The 12,079-nt window shown below is 40.5% G+C and overlaps 1 protein-coding gene across 1 annotated transcript in view; it reads left to right on the forward strand.

Moving 5' to 3' along the window:
- LOC110162588 (cell migration inducing hyaluronidase 1) overlaps nucleotides 1-12,079 on the forward strand; it is a 139,609-nt gene that overhangs the window by 68,295 nt on the left and 59,235 nt on the right. Inside the window, 5 exon segments of the mRNA XM_020927486.2 lie at nucleotides 2,910-3,129; nucleotides 3,950-4,087; nucleotides 4,733-4,871; nucleotides 6,114-6,353; nucleotides 9,912-10,091. Coding sequence (XP_020783145.2) covers nucleotides 3,075-3,129; nucleotides 3,950-4,087; nucleotides 4,733-4,871; nucleotides 6,114-6,353; nucleotides 9,912-10,091 — 752 coding nt within the window. The 5' untranslated portion in view covers nucleotides 2,910-3,074.

Below are 12,079 nucleotides of genomic sequence, written 5' to 3' on the forward strand. Positions count from 1 at the left end.
AATATTATAAAAACAAAGTTAATTAAAGATAGCTGTAAGGTGATAGCAAGAAGATTTCACAGCATGAAGAATCCAAGTTTGATTTCAGGCCCAGGCCTTTCTGAGTAGAATTTGCATGTTTCTCCCTGTGCGAGTTTCCTCCAGGCACTCCTTTTTTCCAATTAACCCAAATGTGCACAATAGGTCATATCCTCCAGCTAAGGTAGTCCTCACCAAGACCAGGTCTTGAGCTGGAAATGGGTCCCCAGGTGCTGTGTACCATAATTCATTTGTGGTCTGGCTCCTTCATATAATGCATACATAAACAAGGCCTGTTGATACTATTGGTTAGAAGAGACAATTTAACAGATAAAACATAACAGAGGTCCACAGACTTCTTCATTTAATGCTGATTCAAAAGTCTAATTGAAGCTGGCACAAAAGAGGACATGAGCCACTTGGTTCTCAGAGCGAGAAGAGATCCTCCTGAAGTTGGAGCAGTCTACACTATTCATGGAGAGAGTGAGTGGAGATCAGTGCACCCGTTTAATGCCAGAGTTTGGAAGAGATCCCAGGTGTTCTTGTGGGATTCCAATGATTTTTCCACTCATTCTGATGACCTTATTTAGGAGACCTCATTCTCCTCACTCAGAGAGCCAAACCGTGCCAAACCATGGCATTGATCTCACAGAACTATTCTAGAACGCCTGAACAATGGATGAACCTGCAGCCTCTTGACTTTCTGGAGGAAGTGCAAATGCTGCTGACAGATGCAGTCATTGTTGCTTTTAAAGGTCAGTTTATGGTCAATGATCAACCATAAATACTTGTCCTTCTCCACCCTGTCAATGATTTGTCTAATTGAAGTGAACCACCACCTCTTTTGTTTTGGAAAAGTTCAGCTTCATGTGGTTTTCCCTGCAGCTCTGCTTGTAGAAGCCTGTCACTGTAGAAGCCCGTTACTGTGTCAACAATATTTCAAATGTTTGTCCGGTTTGCCACTTTGACAACATTTGTGTTTAATGTGAAGCAGACGGGAGAGACCACTGAACCTTGAGAACTTTTAAACTGTCACATTAGAATTTCACAGGCATTATGTTAGAGAGCAATTTTAGCCTTTTAAATGACTGTACAACAATAATGACCGCTATTAGCAGCCCAGTCAAAGTCATGTACAAAATAATATCCTGAATCCAACTAATTCATTTTTCATTTCAATTTAGATGCTCATTTTTGCACAAATTTTTCACAACTTCTATTGATTTACATTAACTGAAATCCCTGGCCACTAAATCCATCAAGGAAGTCAATAAATATAAATTAATCTAGTCTAAATCCATATTCTGACCGGCGTACGTGGCAAGGGTCATGTGATCAGAATATAAAATGGCCGCTGTGATGAGGTCAGGTGAGAGCTAATCCTCGTCGTGGAAACACATGATTATCTGCAGCGTGTTAATCCTCGGTGAATCACAGAGTGTTATTCAAAGTGTTGTGCTGATGCCTGCGCTGAACAGCCCTCACCAGAGCGCAATAACTCTGCTCTCAACGCTATGTTAATAATGTGAGCAGCCGTGGGAGTATTACTTAATATATGCTGTTTGCTTAATGTACTTGTTATTTATTTATACAACTTCATTTAACAACTTCCCTTAAGTCCAAAAGTTTTATAATCCCGAGTGAATTAATCCAAGATGAATTGTTGTTATAAGAGCGTCTCTAATGCCTTGCTATAGCCATGTTTCTGTTACTGCTTCCCATTTCAAAACATACTTGAATTTTTAGTATTTTGTTTTGTTCAAATGTTTGAGTTATCTAGAGTGTTGAGAGAATGTTGATCCTCCAAATGTGAAGCTGTTTTTCGCGTTATTTTACTGTCTTGAACGTGGGAAAACAGAACTATTTCTTAAAGTGTTTGCAGTTGTTCAAAGTTATTCCCCACTTATTGCGTTTGAAAGCGCTTTTCATGAATTTTAGAGGTCAGTGTGGAGTTTTATCGTGATGGTAAAGGTATCAAAGGCTATCATGCTTACACATAATTCCTGATTTTCAGTAATAACATGCTGTATAAGTAGATGCAGACGTCTAGCTGCTTATGCAATATACTGTATTTTCCGGACTATAAGTCGCTCTGGAGTATAAGTCACACCAGCCAAAACGCACAATGAAGAAGAAAAGACATATCTAAGTCACACCGGACTATAAGTCACACTTTTTTGTGGAAATGTATTTTATAAAATCAAAGACCAGTAATCGACATTTTATCTTGAAAGACAAGTTACAGTAAAAACAATAGAACAGGCTGAATAGCCGTCAATATGTTAACGTAACATATGAACAGTTGTTCAGATAATTATAGCATAAACAACAGAACATAAGTTTACCAAACTCTTCATCTCACTCTAAATCACTAAATCCATTGAATTCTTCATCCTCGGTGTCATTTCTACGTGACCTCCGGAAATAAACCATAGATCCATGAGGTAAACAGAGCGCCGCTTCCTCTTCTGCCAAGCTGTCATGAGACTCAGCATCAATTCCAGTTAGAATTATTATGGCCTTTCTTTATCCCGACAGGATGGTTTTGGTCCATACCCGCTTTCCGTCAGTCAGGACAGCGGCTTTTTCTGCAGGAGGCATGCGCAGTAGGGCGCAAAGTGACAGCGGTACGGGAGTAATAGTAGTAGCAGAACACAAGCCAATAGTGCCTTCTCTGTCAGTCTGAACATTTCAATGTATAAGTCACACTGGAGTATAAGTCGTAGGACCACCCAAACCATGAAAAAAGTGCAATTTATAGTCAAAAAAAAAAAAAATGGTATCTGTACTCAGGGCCAATGAGATTATTCTGTTTACTAAAGTCGTCTCTTTCTGAACCCTCACTTGCCTCTCACCATTCAGATTTTACAAGTTGCTTTTCTTTTTCTCAGGAGGCTGTGTTGTTGCCCTGGTACATCCACCTCCAGACAAAAGCCTGAGGGCCCCTGTGTCTCCTCTGCCTGGAGCCTGTGCAGGGCCACTCTATCCCCTCCTAAAGAAGCCTGTTGAGGGCTCTTGTGTCCCTGTGCCTGGAGGGTTTTAAACATCTTGCACACATGAGGACCAGTCTGCTGTTCCTGGGGCTCCTGCTGCTCCCCTCTGTCCGGGCAGGTGGGTCACTGAAGGCAGATGACAAATAGGGCTTCATTTTTTGACATAAATTTAGTCAGCTACATTTAGTTTCTATGTCTGGAGAAATTGTGGTTAACCGTTACTTATTAATAGATTATGTGGAAGTAAACAACCCACTGTGTAACATTTCAGCGAATCAAAAGATGTGTTTTTAATGCACAAAATCCCCTGAGAATTGAAACCTTGTGAGTACACTTGCCTCCGCCTTAGCCCGCAACTAGGCGAGGTTGTTTCAAACAATGGAATACCGGTAATAAGGCTTCTCTTTAGTCTATTTATACTGGTTGAAATGTCACACAGTTATGGTAAATGGGAAATGGTCACATTTTTCTACAGCGCTCTTCCACCTTCAAGGCACTCAAAGTGCTTTACAACAAGGAACCAACAACTCCCCCACAGTTGTACTTTTGTATTGAATGATAATAATAATAATGATAATAATAATAGCACTTTTCCAGATGCTGAGATGAAGTGGCTTTACAATTTCATGCAGTATTCATTTACTCCACACCCGGTGGTAGAAGTAAACTCCACCATCACCCCCTCCGATCGTGGTGTGTGCGTGAGTGACCACACTTACGCACACACCACATTCATATTTTAATAGGTAATGTCGGTGCTTTGCCCATGGACACAAGGACAGTTTTGCCACTGGTGTCCCACTATGGCACCTGGTATCTCCCATCCAATTACTAACCAGGCCCGGCCCTGCTTAGATTCTGAGATCTGACAACATCAGGCTTGGACTAGAAAAGTTTGGCCACTATTTGTTTTGAGCACAGTTCTGTTGCTTCTCCAGTGTGTCCAGACAAGCAGCCTGGACTAAAGACATGGCTGCCCGGGCACAGCGAGCACCATCGTGTCACCATTGGCCGTGGTCAGAAGGTCCTCCTCAGAGCTTCAGCCACAGTGCACTCCCTGGAGATCCTGTCTGGAGGTGAGTCAGTGGTGACAGTTTTAATTCTGGGTTCAGTTTCAGACCACATGCTATTTTGGCTTTTTTTATTTTCTGTAGCTTTATAAATCATTAGGGAGTACCCTGAATTTCTTCTAGCGAACAGCACCAGCCAGAATAACTAAAAGCTAGAGCTAAAAAAAGGATCAGGACCCACAACCAAGCAAAACTGATTTCAACTGGGCTTTAAAAAAAGACACAAGATAATAGCTTAAAGGCTCAGTCTTAACTATGTGTAAAACTTTTCACTCCTCATATTATGCATTCCTAGTATCCTAATTATTCACTGTGATGAGTTTAGATGCACATTTCACAACTTTCAGAACCCAGAGCGGAGTTTTGTCGCCACAGTAATCCTAGCAACAACGAGCATGCTAACAACACCCTAGGATTATTTTATGGTCGATAAAAATCCTTTATAATTAGACTTCATTTTGACCCTAAGAGCTAATTTTACAATATATAAATAAGGGACAAGACAAATCTTATTTTATTACATGAAAAACATTTGTACAGCCCTTTAACCAGGTTAAACCCGGACAAGACTAGAGTTAAAGGATGATTAAACATGAACACGGACTACAGCAGGACTAAACCAGGACTGATGACCTGCTGTGCTTGTGACAGGGAAGCTGGTGATCGCGGACACTCACCGCCCCCTCCTGCTGAGGGCCAGACACATCCTGATTGGGGACGGAGGGGAGATGCACGTGGGCAGCCCTGACTGTCCCTACAGAGGCAACCTGACCATCTCACTCTATGGAAGGTACCTCCTCAAGCACCTTATTTTGTATCGTGCTCTGCTCCTCTGCATGTTTTTTTCATGAATGTAGATTTTATAAACCCTTTCTGAACAAAATTTTTTTTTAACAATATACATGCCAATGTTTTAAATCACGCATGTCCAAACTATGGCCCGTGGGCCAAATGCGGCCCTCAGACATTTTTTTCTTGGCCCTCAGGCTTTCAGGAGAATTGGCTCAAATGAACTTGCATCAATTAAAAAAATAACTTTTTTATTGCAAGTTTTTTGAAAATCTACCTTGATTAAGCCAATGTTTAATATTTTGTGTGTGGTTTGGACAATCTTACCATGAGCAAAGGACTGATGACTCATTCTAATGTGTTAAACATGCACATATTTCAATTATTCACCGTATTGAGCACCAGTCTATGGCCCTCGATCGGCCCTCTGCTTCTTTAGATGTGTGTCCCTTGATGAAAAAAGTTTGGACACCCCTGTTTTAAATGAACACTGATGTGAGTGATGGGTGATACCAGTGATTTTAGTTTCAGTCCAGTGCTGAGTATTACAATAGCAATCCAATATTGATATGAGTTTTGTGTTAAAAAGCTTTGAAACACCACTGTTTACCTTTGTATAATTCAGACATACCAGAGTATACACAGTGCATTTCAAAAATTTATTTAAATTCAGTTTTAAGTATCAGCAATTTTTGCATGAAAATCATAATTTTTCTGTACCATAGTCAATATTGATATATCAGTGCTTGGTACCAAACCACCTGATGGCTAAACTGAAAGCAAACAATCCCTGGAATTTCTTAAAGGGCCCATATTACGCTATTTCTGATCTAATGTTATAATGTTGTTTCCTCATCACAAACATTTAACCTTTCATTTAAGCTCAAGCAGAAAACCTTGTGGAACAGAGTGTCATGTAGTGCTCCACTGTGTTTTTAAACTCTATACACCTTCACTAGAATCATTAACTTGAAAACTACAACTTCATGACATCACAGGTATTACTCAGACATGTGTGAATGAAATAAAACACAACTCCAAGTATGTTTTTGAGGAGGTAACAGCATTCTAACATGGCTTAAATCTCACAAGAGTCCATTTTGTGTAATATAGGACCTTTAACATATTTTAATTTGGCTATACTATGTGACAAGTTAATCAGTTTGATTTTGAGCAGGTATTTTAAATCTTATTCCCACTTTTAAAACCATTTATTCATGTAGTTTGATTCCCTGCTTCACAGACCTGACGACAGAGAAGTGCCGCACAGCTACTTTGGTCATAAGTACATCGGCGTGGGGACAGGGGCAACTCTGGAGATCCATGGGGCCCCCAAACTCTCCTGGACGTTCCTGAGCAAGACCCTGCTCCCTGGCCAAAGTAGCAGTAACCAGAGCTACCAGTTCCAGAGGGGCTGGGGTCACCGCGGCATCATCGTGCACCTGCTGAGCCCCCGGACAGGACAGATGCTGAAGGATGACAGGTGAGTGAGTGACAGTGCCCTCTCACATGTACTATGGTGGTCTGGAGTAGAAACCAGCATTAGGACTCTATAGATGTTTGGTAATGACTTAAAAGCTAAGTTAAAATGGGACTAAACCCCTAAACTCCGCCCACAACCACATTTCAAATAGAGCTGCAGTACCTGTGGACTAAAGAAGGCAGTGAGCGAGGAGGAGCAGCGAAGTCTAGGGGTATAAGGCCCAGTGTGATTGGTTTAACAGGTATCTACACTTTTCAGGGTAGTCTTTTGTGATGTCACCAAAGTACTGGATATTGGAGAGCACAAACCTAGATTTTTTGACCTGATAGCTGCAAATTTACTAACCTGATTCATCAGCCAGTTTCACTTCATAGAAACCGTCTAACTTTGCAGCATTAGGATTCGTTCGCTGGATGTTAGGCGGGTACTTTTTTTCATTTAACCAATCGTTGCTATTTGGTCGTGACATATCTAATGCGCCGCTAAAAGGGTTAACTGGTATATTAAGCTTTTCCCACATCCCATAGAAAGAAGGGCAACAACGTCTTTCCACTTGATAAAATTCACCAAACAGTCTCTTTGTTCCAGCTTTAAATCGTTGCCAACACAGAATGTATGGCTCTTCGCTGATTAGCTGGTGCCCAAACTCACACTTTCGGGGGTTCTTACAGACTGTCTATTGTATTCCGATTCTCGTCGCTGGAGAGAAATTAAATTGAGTGGAGGCACTAGGTGGCACCAACCTGGCTACAAATTTACCTACTAATCCATTAAAGTCACCAAAAAATGACAGTAGATAATGCTATTAATATACCATATACAAAGACAAAAGTGGATTTATTGTTTAGTTTCACTTTAAAATAAATACCCAGTTTTGGTTCTTTTTTTTTTTTTTTAAAGACTCTGTGTTTTTAATATATGTAGATAATGACTTTACCATTTGTTCATTATAAATTACAATCTAACGATCTAATACACTTAGAGATAGTTCACGACAGTAGAGCGTTCTTCCACTGATCTGAAGGTCGCCGTTTGAATCCGGCTCTCGATATAAACATCATGTCGGTCAGATCCACTTACCCACAAGTAGGCAGTGCGATTCCAGCTCCCACAGATGAATGCTGTCTTTGTGTCCTTGGGCAAGACACTTAACTGACGTGGACTACAGTATCAGCATACATTGGTGTGTGCATGTGCGTAAGAGTGGTTCATTGATGTAGAGCGCTTTGAGTGCCTTGAAATTGGAAATGCACTGCATATGTGACCATTAACCATTTTACCATAAAAAAGGTTCATTGACTTCCTGCTCAAAACTGCAGAACTGATGACACTCACTGTAGTAGCTTTACTGTAGTAGCACTCGATTTTCATTTATGTATTTTTATAGTTGAAAATTTGCTACATCTCTACATCCTGCGTGTATGACTTAGAGATTTTTTCTTGAATAATCACAAGTATCACAGACATATGGGTGGAGTTTGGAGGTAGAAGAAAAACAGGAATTTTGTGAGCCCTAAAGTTTCAAATGCTGGACAAGGCGAGGTTACTCAAACATGCATGAATCAAACAAAATACAACTCTGAGCAAGCCAAAATCGAGGGAACATTGTTATAACCTGTTTAAAGCTAATGAAAATCAATTTTACATCCCTTCAAATGTCCGCAGTGAATCAATGATCACACAAATTACAGGTGCGCAGGTGCTCAGGTCACTCACGTTTTAACCTGCACATGTGCCCAAACAAGTGCAGTGTATCATGTTACCAGAACAGAGCTGAACAAACTGCGTGCTTCAATCCAAAAATACACAAAGCCGCCGGGATGCCCTAAATGTTAATAACAGGGTGTAGTATGCGTGTAAGTTGCAGCCAAACCTATAATAATATTACATATTTGCCATAATTATTCAACTCTGTTAAGGTGGAAGCATAGTTCTGGTGAAAAAACATTTGCTGTTCTGGTGTTAAACATGACCAGCTGTCAGTCTAAGAGTTCTGTACTGTGCTGTATGTCTTAGTTTTGTATATAATGTGAATGTTTAATCAGGATCTGAAATTATAATGAGATTAAAACATTTATAGCTATTTTTTTTAATTACATTTTCGTGTTTTTAATGGGATAGGGCAACATTTTTGAGGTCTTATGACCAGAGGGTACAATCATGCACAATTGTACATCAAAATTGACTCTCACTCACTCTCCACACTTACATGTAAACTATTTCTGTAGCCACAGCTGCCCTGGGGCTGACTGACAAGATACATGGCTGAGTAATTGGATCACTGCATTCATATTTATGCTTAGCATTGTAGGTGTGTGTCTTGCCCAAAGACACAAAAACAGCACTGAGGAGCTGGGATCAAATCACAAACTTCTCCATGCACAACAACTAGTTTGACCCCAGGTTGGGGTGTCACTGGCCAAAACATGTTTATTGCTTAGTCTATGGACAGTACGGTTGCCACAGGAAGGGCCTCAGGTGTAAAAACATGAGACTGAACCAGTGTGAACCTATAGTTTGTTTCCATGAGATTTTGGGGCAGAACACTTGAGTACCTCAAGTGTGTGTTTGTGCAGTCTTTACAGTGAACAGACTAAACACACAGGAATGTGTCTGAGTTCTGTCTGCCCTGCTTTAAGGTGAACCACTACAAGCCAATAGGATTCTTTACATTACATTTTAAGAGGTTATAAACTATAAACTGCACTGGGGAAACATATCACAATGTTTACACCATTTAAAGGGAGGTTGTGTAACCAGCGCTCTAGTGGGTTTAAATAAGGTCCTGCAATCACAGCTGAACCTGTGTGTCTGTCCCTTAACCTACATATAGAGACAACTTAATATCAGCATTGGAACTGGCAACCCAAATGTGAGGCTCGTGGGAGGTTCCCTCTGCTTTCTGACTGAGTAATCATCTTGAGAACAAAAAACACAAAATGAAAACATACATAACTCGGCCATCAGGTCCAGTGTTTTTGTAATCAAGAATAAATCACAATTGTTATCGGTAAAAGCAATATTTGATCTGAACATTTTTACGTCATATCTGGGGTCACAGATAGGCTATGTTTAAGAATACCCGTAAATCTTTGCTCAGTGTGTTGACATATTAGATTCCAAATGCTTTTACTGAGGGGATTTTTGTCGATCTTATGTAGTCTAAAGTAAACTGAAACTTGGATAGAAATTACATATAAAAAACTACCTTTGGAAGAAAAACTTGAAAATATTGTTTAGCACAGCATGGGAACAGTGTGAGCAGGCAATTATTTTCACTTCAGTGAGAGAAAGAAAAATGAGAAAATGTCCTTTTCAATATTTCAAATTTTCAAATGTTCAATCACATTCAATTTGAAAATATAAAGACAAACAAGCATTTTGTTACTTTTGTATTTCGAAATAAGGAAATCAATCTAATTCTTGGCAGATAATTTTGCTTTGAGAAAAGACAACATAGTGAAAAAAGCCAAGAATGTCCCAAACAGCCCAAAGCAAATAAATACTGAGTGAAACATTATCATTGTCATTAGAACTCTTTGATAAATTTGTTTGCAGGTTTGACACGTACCGCAGTCAGAACGAGAGCGTGCGTCTGGCTCACTTCCTGGACGCGGTGGACCCAGGGATCATCGTGGTCATGGTGGTCAATGATGAAGCCTCTAACAACCTGGAGGACATGGCCAAGAGCCGCGTGTCCCAGCTGGGCAGCCGTCACATCCGAACGCTCGGCTTCAGGTAGCATTCTCATAACACTAAACCCTATTTAACACAACACAATTTAACTGTGGTGAAAGCATAGACTGTATAAAAATAGAGGACTAAGCGAGTGTGACATCACCCATAGTGTTCAGCGCCACTCAAATGAGGATTGTGATGCTCACAGTTACAGGAGTGAATCTGGAGCCAGGCTCTATGTTATGAATAGGATTTTTTTGATGGACAAAATAGCGAAAAAAATCAGGATCATGTAGAGTAGGTTAACAGGAACATTTTAAGACCAAAATTACGAGGCTCACTACAGAGAGAGAGGCAACAAGATCCTAAGAACAAGATCCAGAGTTAGAAGGAGCCGGAAGAGGCTCCTGGCGAACTTCCTATTTGGCACGCGGCAGTTAGGGCTTTATGTCCACTCATATATATACGGTCTATGGGTGAAAGGGTGAGGTAGCCTTATTCATTAGTTGGTTTCACTTCGTAGAAACAGTCTGACCTTATAGTATTAGAATTTATTCGCTCAACGGTAGGCAGGTCCTTTTTTTATTTAACCAATCGCTGCTATTTGGTTGTGACTTATGTAATGCGCAGCTAACGTCTTTCCCCTTGATAAAATTCACAGAACATTCTCTTTGTTCCTGATTGGCTGGTGCCCAAACTCACACTTCCGGGTTTTTTTCCGAAGTGTCTAGTGTATTTTGATTCCTGACCTAGTCGCTGGAGAGGAATGCAGTTGAGCGGAGGCACTAGGTGGCACCAGCTTGGCTAAGAGTGAGGGGCCAGGTGATGTAACTTTTCTGGTGGAACATCCATAAAATGCTTTTCTCCATCGAGACGTTATTTCTTTGTCTGAAATGTTTCACAGCGTGGCATTAAACCATTCTATTGTCATGGAGACCAAACCAGACCAAGTTACAGGTCAGATCTGTAGAGAGGTGACCCCCGCTCAGACAGAATCCTTGTTTTTCTAGGAATGTTTGAGCTATAAAACCACCTGTAATTGAATAAATGTAAGGTAGATCTGTTTAATGTCATACTGTTACATAGAGCACCTTTAAAGAAGACACTGCATTTTTAGCATACGTAGATCATGATTTTACAATTTTGTTCATTATAAATCATAAATCTGAAGGTGGAAAAACAATCTATCTTCAGATTGATGTGGTGAGGTCTGGTAGACGTGGGCGATATGAGAAAAAAGAAAAGAAAAAAGAAAGGCATTTTATCTGTCTTAATAAAACTCTTTAAATCGTTTGCAGTGGTCCAAAGTTATTACTCACTTAGAGACCAAAGACCAGAGCAGAGTCTTTGGTCTCTAATGTGCACAATTCGTACTTTCTAGCTACTACTTTCTACTCCTTATTTCTACTTTCAACTTTCTAATGATGCAGACAACACACAGTAGACTTATTTTGACCTCAAGAGCTGCTTATACAATATATCTGTGCTGGTGCAAGACTCAAGACTTTTAATTGCATTTTTTTTTTCCTCCTCATATTTATCAGTCGATTTTCAAATTGGTTTTAGTCTGGACCATGCAAATGTCTTCCAATATCAATTCCATAAATCATACAGATTTTTCATGATTGCCTTTTGACCCACAATAAAACTGCCTTCCAGAGGTTGAATTCTGCTCCAAACCACATGCTTTTATTGAGAGCTGGCTGTAGACCTCTTGATTAAAAGTAAAGTAGAAATGACTGAATCTTGATCTTGATTCAAATTTGATTAATTGCACGTCCTGGGGCCAGTGAGAGGGTGTGGTCCTCAGTGGGTGAGATTTTGGTGAGAGGGTGATTAGAAGGTGAGGGTGCCATGAGAGTGTGAGGTTCTGGTGAGAGGGTGAGGGTAATGAGAGGGTCTGGTGAGTCAGGAGGGTGAGATTCTGGTGAGAGGGTGAGAGGTGATGGGTGAAGAGAGGTGGAGGTGGCCATGAGAGGGTGAGGGTCTGATGAAGGGGATGAGGGGTGAAGAGAAGAGGTTCTGGTTGAGAGAGTGAGGTTCTGGTG

Source organism: Boleophthalmus pectinirostris, unplaced genomic scaffold (genome assembly GCF_026225935.1).
Source record: "Boleophthalmus pectinirostris isolate CB_2022bp ecotype Guang Dong unplaced genomic scaffold, ASM2622593v1 HiC_scaffold_19, whole genome shotgun sequence".
Classification (NCBI taxonomy): Eukaryota; Metazoa; Chordata; class Actinopteri; order Gobiiformes; family Gobiidae; genus Boleophthalmus; species Boleophthalmus pectinirostris.